This window comes from Vigna umbellata, chromosome 4, assembly GCF_029865625.1.
Source record: "Vigna umbellata cultivar VRB3 chromosome 4, Vumbellata_1.0, whole genome shotgun sequence".
Taxonomy (NCBI): domain Eukaryota; kingdom Viridiplantae; phylum Streptophyta; class Magnoliopsida; order Fabales; family Fabaceae; genus Vigna; species Vigna umbellata.
In genome coordinates, this window is record NC_142168.1 from 50104151 (window position 1) to 50125704 (window position 21554).

The 21554-nt window shown below is 34.2% G+C and overlaps 1 protein-coding gene and 1 pseudogene across 3 annotated transcripts; one reads left to right on the forward strand and one right to left on the reverse strand.

Moving 5' to 3' along the window:
* The first annotated feature begins 8266 nt into the window (after positions 1-8266).
* On the forward strand, positions 8267-15025 carry LOC124820162 (laccase-15-like). 3 transcript variants are annotated; one of them, XM_088114354.1, is made up of 7 exons: positions 8267-8419; positions 8638-8789; positions 9118-9362; positions 9437-9565; positions 9933-10874; positions 13177-13332; positions 13885-15025. In XM_088114354.1, exons 1-6 carry the CDS (start codon positions 8324-8326, stop codon positions 13302-13304), a joined length of 1692 nt encoding a protein of 563 aa, XP_087970480.1. In that variant the 5' UTR covers positions 8267-8323; the 3' UTR covers positions 13305-13332; positions 13885-15025. The 3 variants fall into 3 exon arrangements, with proteins under 3 accessions (XP_087970480.1, XP_087970481.1, XP_047147763.2); XM_088114355.1 differs by having other exon boundaries at positions 13977-15025; XM_047291807.2 differs by having other exon boundaries at positions 13177-15025.
* On the reverse strand, positions 11570-12731 carry LOC148200479 (uncharacterized; annotated as a pseudogene).
* Positions 15026-21554: the final 6529 nt, after the last annotated feature.

Here is a 21554-nt window from a genome sequence, read left to right on the forward strand (position 1 = left end):
TTAGTGTCCTGAAGATAATGATTTTGACGATGTTACAAAGTGAAGAATATGAAGACCCTTGTTGCATTAAGTTTAAAAGCATTTCTGCATAACAAAAGATACCAAGACCGAGCAATAGAAGGTATGACCAAGATCGAGCGGTCAAGACCGAGCAGTCAAAGGCATGATCGAAGTGAGGTATGACCAAGATCGATTAGTGGAAGGTATAACCAAGAACAAGCAAGGCATGAACGAGTCCAAGTGGTTGGACAATGAAGTGGTGGTAGGAAGAATTGAATCCTGGAAACCAAGCAAAGGCATGATTATGACTGAACGGTCACTAACAGATGAAGGCTGAACACTAACTGAACTCAAGCCAAATGATGTTAAGTGTAGAATAAAATGTTGGAAATTGGAAGGAGGAGAGAAGTTTAAGCGCACGGTGGACAGCGGTAAGAAAGAAGAAGAAGAAAGCCGAACAACAGAAGGTTGTGAGGGCTCAAACTGAATGGTAGAAGGAGTTGAAGAACTGAAGTCGACTGGTTTGAAGAGTCAATATTCAAATTGTTCCAAGCCTCGCAGATAATCGATTATCACTCACAATAATCGATTATCACTAGCAGTTGTAATATGTCGTTTCAATTTCAGACCAGTAGGCTATATACACTCCTCTTCCAAACCTTTCAAAGGCAATTTTGCGATTTTGAGAAAACAGTGCAATCTGAGTAGGTTCTCAAGTGCTAGTTCCTGCTCTTGTCAAGTCTTGTGAAAACGAAAAGCTCGTGCTTTGTGAGTCAAAGGTCATAGTTTTTCTCTTCAAGTTGGTTGAGTGTTCTTGCTTCCGGTTTGTTTGTCGAAGGAACCTGCTTCCAGTTTATTTGTCGAAGGAAGATTGTTCAGTTCATTTGTCGAACCAAAAGGTGTTCTTGTTCCTTAATCTTCATTCACTACCTTGTAATCTGTACAAACTGTGAAACTATTTTTAGTGAAAAAGTTTAATTATTATTCATAGTGATTAACGACTGCACGTAGAATCTTTTGATTCGAACCAGGATATAAATCATTTGTGTGATTTTTCTACTCCCTATACTTTTTACAGTTTGTGCACATCAACTGTTTGATAAAACGTTTAAAAGAAAATTAAAGGAACCATTTTTAAATTGACCAAACACGCTTTAAGCTATTTTATTCCGCTGCACAACTCGACAATACCGATTGCTGGTACCAAAAGAGGGGTTCTCCGGAGAAACACAATACCTATGAGATATGAGCCCTCGACTGACCAATTACTAAGACAAACCATCGGCTCTGATACCACTGTTGGGTCTATCTAGGAGAAGGTTCACCTCGGAGATACAATACAAATGTCATCTGAGTCAACCTGAGCCCAACCATATAAATGATTGACACCACTCTCTACCTAAAGCCTTAAGACAATGAGTTAATGAGTCTTTCATCTTTATATAGTGCTCTACTTTCTCATTTCTATCCAATGTGGGGTTTAGACTCACTTGGATTCCCAACATATATCAAGGACGATATTTTGATCTCTTTGTAATTAGTATGCTGATGCATATATTAATCATGCGATGGTGGAAGAAAAAGCTAATTTTGGTTGCCTTTGATTATAAAACTAATTGAGAAGTTATCATAAAACTTATGGTTACTTTATTGATAAACTTTGGAAAGATTAGACGTCTTAATAGATATAATGACAAAGAAAAAGGCAAAGGATATTTTCTCAGTGGAAAAGTGTCCACCAAACTGCATGACCAAAGTACAAAAGTTAGGTCTTCTTAAAATGCAACGGCTTCTTTGTAGTTGAAATAAATGGTCATGTGTATGCATGATGAGTAATGTGGTTTCAACATTGCATATAAACAACGCGAAATCAATTCTAACAAAAAGGGTAGGGAAAAAAAATTAATGAATGACGTTTAAACTATTAATTTACTCAAATTTGATGTAAAAACGATTTCTTAAAACTGAATTAAAATAAAATTTATTTTAAAGCAACTATTTAAAGATTGTAAAAGTTTAAGAAAGAAATATAATTAAAGTTTAGAATACTTATAAATGATATCAAATTCAATAACTAATTAGAGTCAAATTGAAGTTTAGAATATTTGTAGAAGAGTTAGTTTTGCTTTCTGATTAAAATAGTAAGAGATGGGATAGAAGGGAAAACATGAAAGAAGAGTTTCTTTATTTGTGACTTTGTAATATTAGAAACCACAGTTAAAAAATGAACATGAGAAGCATTTCCCAAAGGGGACAGAAAGTAAACAGAAGCAGAAGTAAAAAGTCTACTTTTACAATTTATAAAAGGTTTAATACCCTCTTTGGTCCCCACTTTCGTTGGATATTGTCAAATTAGTCCCCATTTTTAAAAGTGTTTGAAATATGTCCACATTTAGTAAAATTTGCATCTAATTTGTCCCTTCCGTTAAGTATAACCAAACAGAGTTAGTGCGTTCATGATTTGGCACTAGATATTGGCAACGTGTCAATATATTGTTTTGTGCGTGCTGACGTTTGGATGGTCTAGCACCAATTATTGGCAACCCTGCTACGTTGAATTTTGGGTTCTCTTCCTTCACGGCCAAACCCAGTTTTGGGTTCTTCTCCTTTCTTTGTTCATTCTTTCTCTTGAACAAAAGTTAATCCTGAGGCTCTTCGTCTCATACGAGAAGCGGATTAGGGTAGCACGAGCACCCACCTTCATCTTCTCTTCACTCGGTTTCAACTTCGTTTCGCAGGAGAGAGACGATGATATCTTTTTCTTTTGTTCTCGTTCTGGTTCGTTCGTCAAGGGGAGAAGGCTTCATTTCTCTTCTCTTTATTGGTTTTGGGTGAGGGGGTTTTGCACGTTGGGGATGTGAGTTCAGGTGGCTAGGATGCGAACTCCTTTCTCGCGGTGTAGTGAGTCTTGCAGTAGTGGCGCCTCCGCGATGGCTCAATTCCTAATGTATTCGCGATGCCAGAGTCCTTATTTAATGGCGTCGTCGTGAAGAGCGGACCGACATTTCGCGGTTGGTGGTCTCTGTTCTCCGGTGTTTTTGCAGCTACAGGGCTTGCGTGGGGATGCATCGCGGTTTTGAGGATTCATACGGTCATTTCTGGTTTGCGATTTGGGGTTGTTCCTGTGGTTCTATTATTCTCTGCAGGATGGTGGCCCAAGGTTGAGGGTTTATGTATTTGGGAATTTTTCCTTTAAAGTTTTGTTCTTGATTTTCTTGATTTTCTTGATTTTTCTGATATTGTGATTGAAGGAGTTGGGAATTTTGTTTTCAATTTGGATTATGGGGTTTTCCTGTCCTTGCTTTCTTATTTTGGAGTTAGGGTTTCTGCATTTAGGGTTTCTAATTCTCACGTTTTTTGGGTTCTGATTGACGATGGTGATGCAAGTTTGCGGCAATGGGGGAGCTGATGTGTGCGGCCAATGGGTGTCGTGATGGCTCTGGCAAGGTTGGACTGTGGTTGATTCAAAATTTGGACCCTCTCTTAATAAAACACCATATATCTTCTGTTAGTAAGTAACACGTCAGCACGCACAAAACAATATATTGACACGTTGCCAATAACTGTTTTCAGATCATCAACGCACTAAGTCTGTTTGGTTATACTTAACGTAAGGGACAAATTAGACACAAATTTTACTAACTATGGACATATTTAAAACACTTTTAAAAATGGGAACTGATTTGACATTATCACACAAAAGTGGGGACCAAAGAAGGTATTAAACCTTTATAGAAAAACTAAAATTGAAAGAGAATATATGGTAATATGAAAATGATGTAGGAAGAGTAAAGGAGAAAAATTATAAGTTATAATTAATGGAACTAACTTCTAGTTTACAAGTCAATAGAAAATTTCATTTGTTAAAAACTTAAAATTTAATCAAATACGTTAGAAAGTAACTTATTTAACATGTTTCAAATGACTCTCACAAGAATAGAAACTAATTATAAAATAAGAAAATTATTTCACTATATCTAATAGTTCTACATTTCTTAGAAGTTAAAATCAATAATACTTTAAATACATTCTCATTTTTCAGTCTTTTGAAACACTTTTTAAATACAAAACTTTAATAAGAATTTCAAATTTTAAAGAAGACAATATAGTAATGAATTTGAAGTTGAAAGATTGGTATCATTTATGAGAATGAAAACTCCTTTAATCCTTAATTGAGGGTTTCTTTCGGTATACCTAATATTCCTAATATTCCTACACAGCGCAGGAGTTGAAACTAAATCTACGCTTTTCTCCTTTAACCATCTAATATGCCTTTTAAGGATAAAATTGTAATAGAAGTTTCAAACTCCAATGCAGATAATACCACAAATGCAATTGTTCTTATCGGGATCTAGAACGTGGACTTTCCAAAAGGTATCAATATCTTAGTGGATTGGAGAATCTTGAAAAATGCTCGTGAGGGTTGGAACATATGGGAAGATCTACTTGCAAAAGACTCTCTGATGTCCAAGTCAGTAAGAGAGTGAGCATGATAAAGTGTGTATTTCTTAGTGAAGTACCATGTGTATTTATAGATTCGGTATACCTAATATTCCTACACAGTGCAGGAGTTGAAACTAAATCTACGCTTTTCTCCTTTAACCATCTAATATGCCTTTTAAGGATAAAATTGTAATAGAAGTTTCAAACTCCAATGCAGATAATACCACAAATGCAATTGTTCTTATCGGGATCTAGAACGTGGACTTTCCAAAAGGTAGCAATATCTTAGTGGATTGGAGAATCTTGAAAAATGCTCGTGAGGGTTGGAACATATGGGAAGATCTACTTGCAAAAGACTCTCTGATGTCCAAGTCAGTAAGAGAGTGAGCATGATAAAGTGTGTATTTCTTAGTGAAGTACCATGCGTATTTATAGGATTTTTGGGTCCTTTGATTCATATGATAAAAACAGATAGTATCAAGGTTGGATTCAAATAATATCAATAAAATAACAACGTATTATATATATGATAATTAGTATAGTCATAATAATATGATACCTTATCTAATATACCAAATATTATGTAAAAATAAATGATATTAAAAAATATCATGAAGTAATCAAACTACTAAGATTTTGTCACATATATTGTTAATATATGAATATTAGCACTAACAAATATAACTCAGAATATCTTCCAACCACTTTAGGTTAGTAAAGTTGAATGAGGCGTGTTGGACTACATCCCTTATCATATTTGTTGGGCTGGGTATGTACATAAGCCCTCTGAAGCTCGGAAGTTTGATTCGCTTATGAGGGATGCTTGTTGCGAATGTAACTTGCCCTTTGGCTGAGTCGTAGTCGATTTTAAGGTTTGTAGGTGGACTGATTGTTTGGCTAGGCTGTAAGTGGTCATCTTTGACCATGTTGAGTTTACCATTAACTCATGTCATCATTGAATACAGATGGTGTATTTAATAGACTTTGTTGTATGAGTGTTATCGTCTTAAGCAGGCTTTGCTAGGTGTTGTTGGCTCGGGTAGACTTTGTTAGGGGTTTGTTTATTAGTCATATGTGACTTGTTTAACTACTTAGTTCTCTAAAATATTTGGTTTGTAAAATGTAGAATTTGAGTTATGAGCTTTCGAGTTGAGGGTTTGACCTAGTGTACCTTATTCCTAGCCAAATAAGCAAATTGGTATTCAATTTTAGTCCTAAACATGTTTTTGAATCAATTCTAATGTCAAGGATATTAATTTGGTCATTTGGATAGGTATGGGGTGCAAACATATCAAAAATTCAAAGTTGATGTAAAAACTGATTGGAATTATCGATTATCTTACTTCAAAATCAATTATTTCAGTAAGAATGTCATATTTTCCTAAAAACCCTCTGGAATAATTGATTATCAAGTGAGATAATCAATTATCTCATAAGAAATTCATGTTTGCCTAAGAAAATCTCTTAAATAATCGATTATAAGGTAAGATAATCAATTATCTCAGAAGAAAATCTTCTGGATGCCTTGTTTATGATCTTTTAAATGTTTTCTTTGTTATTAATTGCTTGTTTGAGTGAATTGTTTATTCTGATATGATGTATATGTGTTGATGCTTATAAATATGTTCATGACATATGATAATGGATGTTATGTATAGTTCTTGATAATTATGAATGCCCTATGAATGATAATGGTGGATGTGTATTCAGTTTAAGTGTGAATTAAGTATGTTGTGAAAGGGATTCCATAAGGAAATCCGTATTATTGTTTTGTAGTGTGATGTATTGAAGTAGAGACTCCGGGATTAGGTGATGATTTTGACACTCTTAATAATTTCCAATCTTAAGTAGAGAAAGATGATTATGTGTTGAAGAGTAGCACGAGGTCCTTAGTCTGATGGTCATGTATTGGCTATAGATGTTTGACAAATTAACCTTGGTGATGACTCATCCAAAAGCTAATTAAGCCACGGAAAACACGAGCTAAGCAATGGTATGCGTTGGGAACCTTGATGCAATGAAATATATGGATGCTCTATGGTAAGGTGTGGTGTGTATTGCATATAGAAGAATGACTCTAGCTTAGGCGGTCCTCCATCACTAGAAGAAAGCTAGAGGGGAAATAGGGAGAAGCAAAGGAAGATGACTTTCGGACTAGAGGCTTGATGCAAATCAACGTAACTTTAATACATTAAAAAATGTTCAATACAAAGGGGCGAAGGGTGAATTTATAGGAAATTCCTCTTCCATGCTTGAGCTAACTTATTAGGCTAATCATTAGCCAAAAATATGGGATCGGCTGCCATGTAGCAGGGTGTTTTAATCATGTTGAAAATGAAATGCACAAGATACACGTGCTAAAAAAACAATGAGTGAGCTTGTGGGCGCTCAACACCCTAGGGTCTACGCTGAGCGCAATCTGATTTGGGCCTTGGTGGCCTTTCTTGATCTATCCTTCTCCATGGGCTGGAATTGACATTAATGAGCCTTCTTGATGATCCTTTAGGTGACATTGAAAGTGAGCATATAAAGCTTGGGCTTCCTTAGAGGTGTCTTCAAGATCTTGTTAGATCTTCTTGGCCATTCCACAAGTAATGGGCCTTTGGTTTATAATTGGGCTTGAGCCCAAGTCATCACTTTGTGTGAGGTAGTTTGATGTTTCACCACACACGGGGTAGGTCTCCCATGAGTCTAACATCAATACATGTATCTAGATGGTCAATTCTAGAGGAAAGAATTGTATGACTTAAGATTAATGGTTTTATATGTGTTATATGTCTAATTTTATGTGATATATGATTGTTTTTTGTACATTAGCTTACCATTTCTTCTTTGTGTTTTTTTGTCTGTTAGTTTCTTTTTGTTTGCGTTTATCACCTTAATGGTAGGAGTACAAGATTTTCTCTAGTGAACACAGGTGCTAAGAGGAAATGAAGCTGAAGTATAATGTAAGAAGTTTTGTTGTGTTTTCCTCGATTTTTTGTAATTACCTATTACACTCTTGGTTTAATGTAATATCTCTTAGTAGTCAAGATATTGTATATGTAATTTGCTATTATAAGTTATATCTGGATGTTTGTAATAGCATCTTATATACATTCTTTGAGTTAACTATTTTGTATTATTAAAGATTTGACGAAACCAATGGTAATACCATAAAAATTGGGCTGTTACAATTTTATCTTAATATTATAAGTTATATCTGGATATCTCTAATAGTATCTTATATACTTTTTTTGAATTAACTACTTTGTATTATTGAAGATGTGACGAATCTAATAGTAGTAGAATACTATGAAAGTTAGACTGATAACATTTTATTTTAATATTAAAATAACATGGTTTTATCATTTAAACACCGAATAATTTTTAAGATTAAATTTTATGGTTATTAAAAAATAAACATTAAAAAAAATAATGCATTTATGTCCCTTGTAGTGTATTTTTGTATTTTTCAAATACACCATATATAATCTGTCTAGACAGAGGACGTATGCGTATATGATACGGTATTTGATCGTATCCGTGCATGATAAGTATTAAATATTCCTATCTTACAATCATTTTTCCAAAATTTTCTTAAAAGCAATTTCACCCAATAAAGAACTATGATCGATATATGCACAAAACTAGCATAATTCGTTGAAGCATCCCTTTTCACTCTCTTCACCGAATCTTCTCTTCGTAAGCCATTGCAAGTGAACTCAAATCATATTTTATGATAAATATTAAAGATATGAAGTCAAATCATACTTAATGAAACTGATTAAGGCTACTCAACATACAATTTTTTCTATTAAAATCTGTTTCGCTCTTCCAAATGCTGATATAAATTTTCGATCACAAATGCTGCAAAATAAGCATTTCATCTCATGAAAAAATGTGGCTTAGAAGGAAAATTATCTTCCTTCAAACTTTGCTGTGTTTTTCCTTAGTTCCAATCAACTGCAAAAAACTGACTGAATACGAATTTGTTGTGAGTTTGTGACATCGTAAACCATTATCTAGCTTTGCATCATCAAAATTCTTCATTGGTTTTTTCATTTTCTGTTAGTTTGTCTTCCAACTGTTGTTGCATGAGATTGCATGATCATTAGTGTTTTATTCCCTTGAACTACTTGCAGTGTTACCTACTATTATATATTAGTTCATGGGTCCCTGTTATGCATGTAACTAGTTTGATAAATGTTGCAGGTTAAAGAAGCTCCTTATAGAAGACTCTGCAGCAAGAAACCCATATTGACAGTGAATGGACAATTTCCAGGCCCAACTATTACAGCCTACTATGGTGAAACGATATATGTAAATGTTCACAACAAGGGGAATTCCAACATCACATTGCACTGGTATGGATTTCATAACCATAGAAGATTTGGTGATATTTGAAACAAAAAAGAGCGTAATGTGTTTTAAGTCCCTTGATTTTCTGTCAAAATTGTCCTGGTTGAATCCTCATGTTTTTTTAATAAATGGGAGCCTCTTCATGAAACTCAAAATACTAAAGTGAAGAATGAATTCACATATTATAAAGAATAGGAGAACACCTGATAATTGTTTCTAAAATACTAGAACTAAGACTATTTTTGATTGAAAATTGGAGAATCGGAACATGTTTTACCATTGAACAATAAGAAAGAGATTAGTTTTAGAACATTGTAATTGATGTGAGGGCAGGCATGGAGTGCAGCAACCAAGGAATCCATGGTCAGATGGCCCTGAATACATCACCCAGTGTCCCATCAAACCAGGAGGAAAATTCAGGCAGAAGTTGATTTTTTCCACTGAGGAAGGGACCCTATGGTGGCATGCTCATAGTGACTGGGACAGAGCCACAGTTCATGGACCTATCTTTATATATCCAAAAAAGGGTGAATCCTACCCTTTTCCCACACCTGATGCAGAAGTGGCCATAGTATTAGGTATGAAAATCTTTTACCCTATTCCTTTACCCTTTTAAGAATTTGTCTTCACTTGTTTATTTTTGTGTACATAGGAGAATGGTGGAAGAGTCAAGTCAAAGATGTTCATGAAGAATTTATAAAAAATGGAGGAACCCCAAATACATCTGATGCAATCACTATAAACGGTCAACCTGGTGACTTTTTTCCTTGCTCAAAGTCAGGTAGACATCAAGTTTTTGTTTACATTCATCAACACAGGCATATCATGACATAATTATATGTTTACATTCAAGAAAAAAAAAAACTAGGATTAAATACAATTTAGTCCCAAAAGTTGTGGTATTGATGTAGTGCATGACAGTTTATGTTTATGCAATTCAATGTCTCAATGTGACATTATAACAAATTAGTTCTGCCTTCACTGACCAAATTTCAGAACCAAATTTGTCATGATATTAGATAAATTTGAGGAACAAGTTCAATGAGATGGAGTAATTTGTACTTAACAAATTAGTGGATTGAATTATGTGCATGGTTTCAATGACAAAATCAATACAATCACTATATTATTCCTTGTTTGAATTTCAGAAACATTCAAGTTAAATGTAGACCATGGCAAGACTTATTTTCTGCGCATTGTGAATGCTGCAATGAATCTCAATCTCTTTTTCTCTGTTTCAAAGCACAATCTCACAGTTGTTGGTACTGATAGTGGCTACACTAAGCCACTGATAAGAGACTACATAGTCATAACTCCAGGGCAAACAGTGGATGCACTATTGCAAGCAAACCAAAAAGCTAGTGACTACTACATGGCTGCAAGGGCATATTCAAGTGCATTAATTCCCTTTAACAATGCCACAACCACAGCTAGAATACACTACATGGAGAATCATGCTCCAACAAAATCTCCTCCGTTACCTTATTTGCCTGACTATAATAACACAAAAGCAGTTTTTGACTACTATGTTAGCCTCAAGGGCTTAACCGAAACATACCCTTATCAAGTCCCTAAAGATATCACCACTCATATTCTAACCACCCTTTCCATTAACACACTTCCATGCCTTGATCACCAAACCTGTGCAGGACCAAATGGAACACGTTTAGCCTCTAGCATGAACAACATAAGCTTCAATGCCCCCAGATTTGACATCCTAGAAGCTTATTACTATCACATCAATGGGGTGTATGATAGGGGGTTTCCCAGATTTCCACCATTGGAATTTGACTATACAGCAGAGTATTTGCCTCTGGTCCTTCAGATGCCAAAGAGAGGAACCAAGGTTGCAGTTATTAAATATGGTTCAACAGTGGAACTTGTTTTTCAAGGGACAAACTTGGTTACTGGGATAGGCCATCCAATTCATGTCCATGGATTTAGTCTCTTTGCTGTAGGATTTGGGTTTGGGAATTTTGACGAAGAGAAGGACCCCATGACCTACAATCTCGTTGATCCTGCTCTTGTCAATACAGTACTAGTGCCTAACAATGGTTGGGCCTCCGTAAGGTTCCATGCTCTTAACCCAGGTATGTTGCACTGGAAAATTGTTCTTTTTCTTAAATGCCATTTTTTATGTATATCAATGTATGCATTTATTTTTAGTCAATAACAGTAATCACTACTAAAATGAAGGATATTACCGACGATTGTAATTCGTCGGAAATAGCCAAAAGACCGTCGGTAATGTCTATTACCGACGCATTACCGATGGCCAGTTAACCATCGATAAATCGTTTGTCGCTAACGATTATCAACGGTCTTTGCCCTTCGGTAATTACCGACGGTCAAAAGCCTTCGGTAATTACCGACGGCCAATATTAGGTAGATATTAGGAGTGGGCTTACCTCAAATTAAATTAAATCAAATCAAATGACATAAGACTTCATTATTCATCTAAAGAAACAATTTATTCATTAAACTGTAAATTAAAATGCTTAGATGAAATTTCATTCTAGCACATAAAGATAGAATCGCCTTTAGTTGCTTAGATCATAACAGTTTTGAAGCAAAACAAACCACCACAAATTTAAAGTTTCAACAATCTTGAATTATGTAATATCAACTCAGTAATCATAACATATTCCCTCCTTCAACAAAATCAGCCTTCAAATTTCAAGATCCCAGTTGAAAAACACAATTAGGATTGGTTATCAATAACACTCTTCAACAATTATAACACACACACATTAACTCAACTAAAATTCTATATTCTCTCCAATGGTCATCTCGAACTCCAACCGAAATTAGAGTTTCATTCTCACAATTATTACAGTGAAGCTAGTTGATCAGAGCAGAATTCTGGTCTAATTTAGCACTAAAAAAGAGATGCAAGACAAAGAAAAGAAAAGACAGAGCACCACCGTATAGCAAAGGCGCTTGGGCACCTCGAGGCTTCCTCCGGATCTCTGCCACCACATCGTCACCTTCGTCTTCCTCCTTCTGTGCCGCCTCTTTCTCAAGGCGAAGTCTGCACAACGAGCACGACGCGTGGAGGTCGAGTCACGGCGCGATGCAACCAGCATGGTAAAGGTGTTTGCAGGGCAACTATTTGGCCTTGGCGTCAAAGAGGGAAATTTGGTCTTTGCACACAGCGAAAAAAACGAAGTCGTTGGGGTCGAGCGCGAAAAGGAGCGAGGGCGTGACGTTGACGGAGGGGAGAGGGTGGGGTTTGGCGGGGAGGGGCTTCGGGGAGAGGAGTAAGAGCGCGTCCTGGAAAATGAGGTCAAAGAGGGGTGATTCGGCATCGTTTTGGGAGAAGGGAGAGTCCATTAGTTCGAGGAAGGAGGTGTGGCAATGGGGACAAAGGAGAGGCGAGGGAATGAGTGTGAGGGACACGCTCATATCGCATTCGTGGCACCAGTAGGTCTTCGCTTCTGGCTCCGCTGCCGTCACCATCGAAGGTGTTTCCCTTTGCAAATGATTGTGAACTTAACAGGGAGGCACCCTCCGCGATTGCACGAACCCGCTCCACCACCGGAAATGCTCGCGCTCTTCACACCACCGTTATGCCAACAGAAGATGGAAGGGACCGATGATGCGCAAAGAAAAGGGAACCAAACGAAGGAGGAGAAATTTGGGGGTACCCTCACATGCCCTCGAATTTCAATTTTGGGAGAAGAGAAGTGAGAAATTAGGGGGAAAGAGAACTGCTAAAACTGAAAATGAGTGAGGGAATACCCAAAATTTATGTGAAGTCATCGTGCACAATACCGAAGCCTCGTATCCGCCGATAAATTACAGGGCAGTGCAAATTACCGAAGGACACTTGACCTTCGATAATTATCTGTCGGTAATAAGCGTGTTTCTTGTAGTGAATACATTTGTGGAAAGAGTGAGATTACTTGGATGAAATTGTTTTAATAAATGACATATGGTTATCGACATGAATGAAAGACCCTTAAAGTAGGTGAGAATGTTAATGAGAATATTATTACTGTTTGTCTAAATTTTTGTAGTTAGTAAACAATAACATGACTAAATAACAATCACATTTAAAATAAAAAATAATTAATACAATAATTGTATGCAGAGATCTATATGGACTTATAGTTTAATCGGTTGAAACATATATGGTTTATAATGGTAATATTGTAGGTTCAAACCCTACTAAACCTATCAGTTAGTTAAAAATCAATTTAGAATCTAATTTATAAATATATTATAGTTTAATAGTAGAAACTATTTTAAATATTAATAATTTTTAATTTATAAAATAGTGTCTTAGTGAATATAATAATTAATTATTTTTAATCTTTAAATTTAATTGTTATTTAGTGATTTTATTTTTGTCAAAAGTTATTATATATATAATTGTAACCTCAATTGTAGGGGTGTGGTTTGTGCATTGCCATCTAGAAAGACACCTCTCTTGGGGCATGGAAACTGTGTTACTTGTGACCAATGGAGAAGGTGATGCTGCATTACTACCTCCACCTCCAGATATGCCACCCTGTTGAAGAACATCCTTGGTAGAAAAGAAAACATGTAATAAACATTGCCACATGCTTGCATGCTTGTTTTAACTCATGATTTGGCTAGTGTGCTTCCAAATTTAGTTGAATAAAGTTTTGCATGTGTTGGGTTTTTATTGCCAGAAAAAGTTGCATGCACAACTCTATACTATTTTAAGAATTAGGGTGAAAGAAAGTGAAGAAGTGTAAATATTATAGATTATATAGTTGAAATAGATGAGAGAAAAATATATAATGTTAATCCATGGAATGTTTTTAACATAAAGGCGTTTCGTATGTGATTAATGTTATTCTAATTTCATTTTTTTTCAAGTAGTGTTTTCTTGTTTTTTTTTCATCAACTTATCACTTATGTCTGTCAACACTCAATTTCGTCCGGTTAACTAAATAATATAGGTCTTTCTTTTTTATTGTATCTTATTCTATTTTATGTTTTTTTTATGATTTTAATTCTGTTTTTATTATTATTTTATTTCGTTGTTTTTATTATTATTTTATTTCATGTTTTTTATTATTATTATTTTATTTCGTGTTTTTTTTTATTATTATTTCATTTGATTTTCAGTATTTTAAAAAAGAAAAAAAAAAGAAAAAAAGAAAAAGGACATGTCCCTTTTTGGCTCTCCACTACTCTGACCCGTAACGACCTCTCTTCAGAAATCCTCCCTTGAATCAGGCACACTTTTCACGCGTGAAGGCACTCTGCAGGGGACATAACAAAAAGATCCTCCATCAGGCACAGGCACGATCCCAGGACTCACTCAACAGAATCAATCCGCTCTGAAATCAATTCTTGGCTTGGGCACATAAAAGGGGTCCATCATTCCACCTGCTTCATTTTTCCTCCAGCACGCACGTCATAGAATCCCATTCTCCCACCCAACTTCAACTGTAATTTCATCTTTCAACCACTAAAAACCCCAGGGGGCCACTTCCATGCAAAGACAGAAAACACAATAAAGAGGAGGCATTCCCAGTCACGGCGTTATGGTGTGACGGTGATGAACTTGGGAAATGATGAGCCCCATTCGAAGGAGGAAAGTGAGAGGGTAGTGTCGTGGCGGCCTCCAAGGCTGACGACGGTGAAGTAGAGACAATCATCAGCCTCAGCGGTGTAGTTTCGGCGGCGGATGACAGGTAAAGGGGAGCATTGGTGAGATCATGGCATGGTGTTTATTTCTCCGCAAGAAGTAGAGTATAGATGAAAGTGGGGCATTCTATTTTGTGTTGAAGAGGAGATGAAATTAGGAATTTCAGGTGAGGGAATCGTGAATGGTGGGAGGCTGATCTATTGAAACATAAGGTCATAGATAAAAGAAAAAGGAGTCGTAGTGTTTAGAGCGACTTCTGACAAGAGCATAGGTGTTCGGAGTTTGAGACGTGGTGTTGATGGTGATGTGGTTCTTCCAATGAAAGGAAAAAAAAAAGGCAAGAAGGAGTTGTGTTTCGTCTCACCGGAGGGATAAAAGAAACCTAGGTTTCTGACGTGAAAGAAGTTAAGCTTGGGCTAAATATTTCGTCAAGCACCCCTGGTTTTTCATCTCTACACCCTTACGCTTATTGGGTTGCTTTTTTATTTTATTTCTTTTACTTTCTGCTTTTATTTTCTTTACCCATTTGTTATTTCTGTGTTTTTTTTATTTTGTTTATTTTCATTTCACACACCCCATTATTTTTAATCATGCGCCCCCTCATATATTTTGTTATTGTTTTTGTTTTATTTTATTTCTTGCTTTATAGTTATTCACCGAACGTATACTTTTTCACTACACAATTTATTTTATTAGTATCTTTCCATGCTAATTCATTTTCTATTTTAGATTCTCATTTTTATTTCATCTTAAACATTTATGCGAATATTATTTCATAAACTAAGAAAAGAAGATAAAATTATAAAATTAAATAAATCGTTTTAGGACATCTGATAGCATCTTCATTTGCAAATAAATAAATAAAGTTTTGTTTTGTTAGCTTTTTATTATATAGATTACGAAATTATAAAAATAAAATAGCCTTAGTGTTTTTTAATTATTTAGTACCATTTTAATAATATAGTTTTAATTTGTTTCAATTTTAGGTCTCTTTACACATACTTACGTAAATAGCATTCTTACTTTATATTTTATAATTTAATTTTTTTAAATTTTATGTAAATACTATTTTCATATTATAAAAATTGCAAAAATTATAAAGTAAAAAATGATGAAAAAAAATAAGAAATTAAATAATGGTATGAGTACTCGTGCGATCATCCGCATCAGCCTAGTACTTAATACTCTTGATTTAAAATTTAAATAATGATATGGGTACTCGTGCGATCGTCCGCATCGTCCTAGTGCTTAATATCGTTCTTTCTCTTTAAAAAAAAATAATCAAAAAATATTTAAATATCGTTTTAAAGGTTAAGCACACGTGTGATCGCTCGCGTCGTCCTTGTGCTAAAAACCTTTTTCTTCTTTTCCTTAAATAAAAATTACAAAAATATGTTTTAAAGGTTAAGCGCACGTGTGACCGCTCGCGTCGTCCTTGTGCTAAAAACCTTTTTCTTCTTTTTTTTAAAAAAATAAAATTTACAAAAAAATACGTTTTAAAGGTTAAGCACACGTGTGACCGCTCGCGTCGTCCTTGTGCTAAAAACCTTTTTCTTCTTTTTTTAAAAATAAAATTACAAAAATACGTTTTGAAGGTTAAGCACACGTGTGACCGCTCGCGTCGTCCTTGTGCTAAAAACCTTTTTCTTCTTTTTTTTAAAAAAATAAAATTTACAAAAAAATACGTTTTAAAGGTTAAGCACACGTGTGACCGCTCGCGTCGTCCTTGTGCTAAAAACCTTTTTCTTCTTTTTTTAAAAATAAAATTACAAAAATACGTTTTGAAGGTTAAGCACACGTGTGACCGCTCGCGTCGTCCTTGTGCTAAAAACCTTTTCTTCTTTCTTAAATAAAATTTCAAAAATATGTTTTGAAGGTTGAACACTCGTGTGATCGCTCGCATCGTCCTAGTGTTCAATACCTTTCTCTCTTATTTATGTAATATTAAACGAGGGTATGAGTGCTCGTGCGATCGTCCGCATCAGCCTAGCACTCAATACTCTCAAATCTTCCTAAATAAGTAAATAACGGTATGAGTGCTCGTGCGATCGTCCGCATCAGCCTAGCACTCAATACTCTCAAGTCTTCCTAAATAAGTTAATAACGGTATGAGTGCTCGTGTGATCGTTCGCATCGGCCTAGTGCTTAATATCGTTATCTCTCTTTTCAAAAATAATTAAAAATATTTAAATATCATTTTAAAGGTATGAGTACTCGTGCGACCGTTCGCGTCGGCCTAGTACTCATTACCTTCTTTTTTCTCAAAAATATTAAAAACATAAAAATCTCCAAAAATTAAAAACATCTGCTTTTCCAAACAACAAACAATCTTTTAGAAAGAACTACGTAACCCTGATTTCTCATTTTGAATGAGAATACGTAGGAGCAAGGTCAATCCTTGTCGGGCCCAAAAAACTAAAAAAATATATTTTGTTTATTTAGAATTTTATTTTAGGGGATAGTTAAACATTTTGAAAACCACATCATACTCGTGCATTTAGTTAAAGGTACTGCCTTACAGCAGGCGTTGTAGGGTGCTAACACCTTCCCTACGCGTAACCGACTCCCGAACCCAGAATATGGTTTTCGAGGACCGTGTCTTATCATTTATGGTTTTTCCGTAGTTTTCCAGAATAAACTATGGTGGCGACTCCAAAATCTCTTTTTAAAACCCGTTTCTTATTTGGATCGTCGTCCCGTCGCGATTCCGGTTGCGACAATGTCTATTTTAACTGTTTGGTAATTTTTAGGTGTTTTTTACTATCATATATTGGTGTAAAGAATTTAATGATTTTGTTGATTATTAGGTAAAATTCAATTGCTAAATTTCAGGAAGTGTTTTCTCCCCACCATTTAAGTTTTTTATTTTTATTAATAGGTTTAATATTTATTTTGGTCCTTATATTTGTCACTTTTATTCAAAGTAGTCATCGAGTTTTTTTTGGTGTTCAAAGTGGTCTCTTTTTTCTTGTAAAATTTGTTCAACTTGATCATTTTCGCTAATAGGATTCTAAATCGCTGATGATGTAATGTGCAAATAAGTCAATATTGAATGAGTTATCAGTTTTGAATATACATGTCAAGTTAAGGGACAATGACATGTCAGTTTTGAATATATGTGACAAGTTAAGGAGAAGTTACATGGGATGGTGAGTGAAAGTGGTTTTTGTGAAAGGAATTTGACTTTGTGATTTTACCTTTGAACTCTTGATGGAGCATACGTTTTTGGGTGGTTTCATTGTAGGTCTCTAAATTTTCTGTTCTCTACGATTTAGGTTTCCTTTTTTTTTCAGGATGTTCTGGTTGCTCGAGAGATTTGGGACTTTTTTGTGTTTCTGTGATTTAGGTTTCCTTTTTTGTAGGATGTTCTGGTTGCTCGAGAGATTTGGGGATTATGTGTTTATGGGTTTTTGATTTGCTGTTGTAGTCAAGCTCGCGAATTGCAGCAAAGGGTTTCTCGATCTCACTTCTAGACTCGTGGTGGTGGTTTAAGGAAGATGATGTTGGTTGCTAGTTCGTCAAGACGGCGCCAAGATGGAAGTTCGTGAATCGTGTTTGGGTTTAACAGAGGATTTTGTGATGACATATTGCTCACAGTGGTGCGAGGCTGATGGTGAATAATGGTGGAGGCTCACCTGATGGATTTCACAAGGATTCATGGTGGTCCGACAACAGGAATGGTGGTTCGTTATGGCTTCAAACTTGTGGTAGCTTTCATATGAATTAACTTTTACTATGTCATATTAACTTTGTTTTCAGTCACACATTGTAAATGCTCTAGAACTTTATTTTAACAAACACAAAGCCTTAGTTTAAATTAGGGACAAAGGTTAACGCCTAGAGCAGAAAAGGAGGTTCATAATTTTACAAACATTATAGATATGGACAGAAGGAAACAAATGAATCTATTAAAAAGTGAAAGGAAGAATTAAGTTTTTGTTGCCAACAAAAATGGCTCGTGGTTGCTGCATTAGTGGATGACATGGTGGTCCAGTTTGGGTGCTAGGGTTTTTGCTCCCCTTCGAAAGAAAAGTCAATTTCCCTACTTTCACATAAATCACTTTCTACATTATATTGGTTTAATTTGTCATGTACATGAAAATTTGACACCTCGCTTAGTATTGACTAATATAAAAACCAAAATAAATTTTAAACCTTGTTAGTAAATCACATTTGCTTTATTTTTCTTTAGAAAATTAAAAGAAGTAAATTGCACTATCTTCAACGGAATATATATGTTTGTTCTTTCTATTTACGCATTAATATTTTTTATAATTAAGTCTTCTAAAAGTTATGTCTTTTTTGGTTCCTACTACAACGAAAATAGCTATAAAAATTTAAATTTGTTTAAAATATGAATGATCACGTAACTCACTTTTATATGATCTTATCTCCAAGGTAGGAGTTTTTTTTTAGGATTAAATAATATTGTTTAACATTTATTTTCATTGAAATAAATTAAGTGATAGTAGTTTTGTTTAGCGAGTAGCCTAACTTATTTGTATTAGTAAATAAATCTATTTTTACTCAAAATATAATATTAAAGCTTTTAAATTGAGTTAAAGTCCATGGATTAATCTAACTCATTAATTAAAATATTTTACTGTCACATAATTGACTTGTCTTCCATAGATAAGAAATGTTCTATACTCTTTTCTAATGCCAACTATCTTTCCTTTTCTTTTTCATATTTCTTTTGAAAGCTACTTATCCTCTATTCTTCTTATTTAAGAACATTTTTCTCGTCATGTGTTAGAAACACCCATTGTCAAAATATTGTGACCAGTGTTTCTTTCTAGTGTTAAGAAAATTTGCAACATGAATGTTTTATACTTTGGTATCTAGGTATAATTGAGTATTTTCTTGTTAGTTCTCAAAGGCTTAGCAAATCCGCGTTAGACAATGCATGTTTTGTTATCTTTGGACCTTTCTCTCTCTTGTCACTTTTATCAAAAGGTATATGAGATGATCTTATTAGAAAATTAACTTCGGTGTCCCTTTTTGTAATTATGAATATGATATTTCTCAATGTCTCATTTGGGTATCGTCAATTCTTAAATAATGGTCGTTTGCAAACAGTCTTCTCTAGTTGCTTGATTTTAAAAAGAAGAGATTTGTTTCCTTTTCTTTTTCCTTAAAATGTAAACCCAAAGTCTCATAGCTTTATTATAAACTTTTATAATCTCTTTTATTTATTTTCTGTAATTGTCTAATAAATCTATATTTTTTAATGGAAGATCGTTAATAATAATATATTAGTTTTCTAAAGATGTAGTATGCTTTAGCAAGGCTCTACTTCTCTAATGGATTTTTTCTATATAAGTTAAAGAAGTTAGACATAAACTCGTGATATGCTTTAATCGTAAAGTGAAGATCATAAAAATCTACACCACTCATTGTAATAATATGTTGGGGACAAATAATGAATAAGTTCTAAGCTATATTGAAAGTATCACATCGATTATAGATAAGATCAATTTAAAATATATAAATAGATACAAACCTCATTTTAAAAACGATTTTATGGGATTGAGTTAAGCTTAAAGTCTACTTCTTAATAAGATAGAGGTTTGCAACTTATTCTACTTCAGGTTTTATATCTTTGAGGTCTTACGTTAACATAAGAGCCTTTTTGACATAATTGTTGAAGAAGTACTTTTATCGTTCTTAGTTCATGATTTCTTAAGGCATTTTGATCTGAAGTGACTAAGATTGTTTTACTCGTAGTAAACACAAGGGCCTTCTTTAACCTTAAATCCCTTATTAGTTCAGATTAGGCCTTTCTACCTTTAAAGCCACCTTTCTTTCATAACATATAATGGATCCTTTTTGGATATAAAGGATATCTTGTCATCTACCTCAAAATCATCGTTATCTAAAGGTGAGTCTGATGTTGACATTTGAAAATTGATTTATATGTAATTTTCCACCTCATGTTGGTTCATTATTTGTCATTTTATATCCTTTATTCCTCAAACACCTCTATATATTGATGTTTCTCAAAGATTCATTGGAAACTCTTTTCTAGTCATTCAGACATAGAGATATTAGTTTCCTCATGTTGTGTTTGATCACATTCAAGTGTAGAGATGCATTAAATGTTCTCCATGTATCATTAGTTTCCTCGTGTTGTTTTTTATCACATTCAAGTGTAGAGATGCATTAAATATTCTCCATGTATGATTAGTTGCATATATCTTTTTAAAGAAACAATCTAATACTTTGACATAACTTATTAAACTCAAGCAATAAGAGTTTTTATCCAAATTGGCGTAAAAGGAAAGACTATACGAGGTTGATGATACTTTTCAGATGGGTTGTTAACACTAAGTTGGATTAATGCGTTCAGTAAGATATCTTCGATATATACTAGTCTTCATGATATCCCCTTATAAGATCAATTAGAATGAATATTCTTTGCAACATAGAATAAACATTTTTAGTCTACCAAAGATATCTTGTCGAACACATTCTTTAATCAAAATAACTTATGATCAATTGATATTTTCTTTAACAAATACTTAGTCTTAGTCATAAGTGATATCATTTTAAACAATAATTGGTTGTTTAACCAAGAGTGATTGTGTTCCAAATAGTACTCAATTATTTAATTAGAAAATGATGTGTTCGAAATAATACTGAATTTTTTAGTCACGAGTGATTGAAGTTCATAAAATACTCATCTTATATTTTACAACAATAGTTTGCCTAATGAAGTTTGATCAAGAATTCAACATAGTCTTAGTTAAAAAATGGACTAGTATAAAAATGTCCAATATAAATCTTTCTTAACTCTCAACACTTAGATTACATGTTATTGAATAGTCATCTAACTTTAAAGGAGAGATTACTAAACTAGATTTGCAAAAATATCTTAAAAGTGAGTTTGTCCACTTAAATTTTGTGTTTGACTATCTTAATTAAAAGTTGATCTTGTATAGACTATGAAAAGGTGTTAATACATAATTCAATCCTCCCTTTTTATGCATTTCTACGTTTTTTATTATAAGGTTTGCTAAAGGAACAAAAGCTTGTTCAAAATAGTGTGAAAATCTATTGAACATTCTCTGTATGCTTTTATTTTCTTCTATATTGAAGAGTTCATACTGATGAGAAGTTAAGTTTATTACATTTTACCACAATG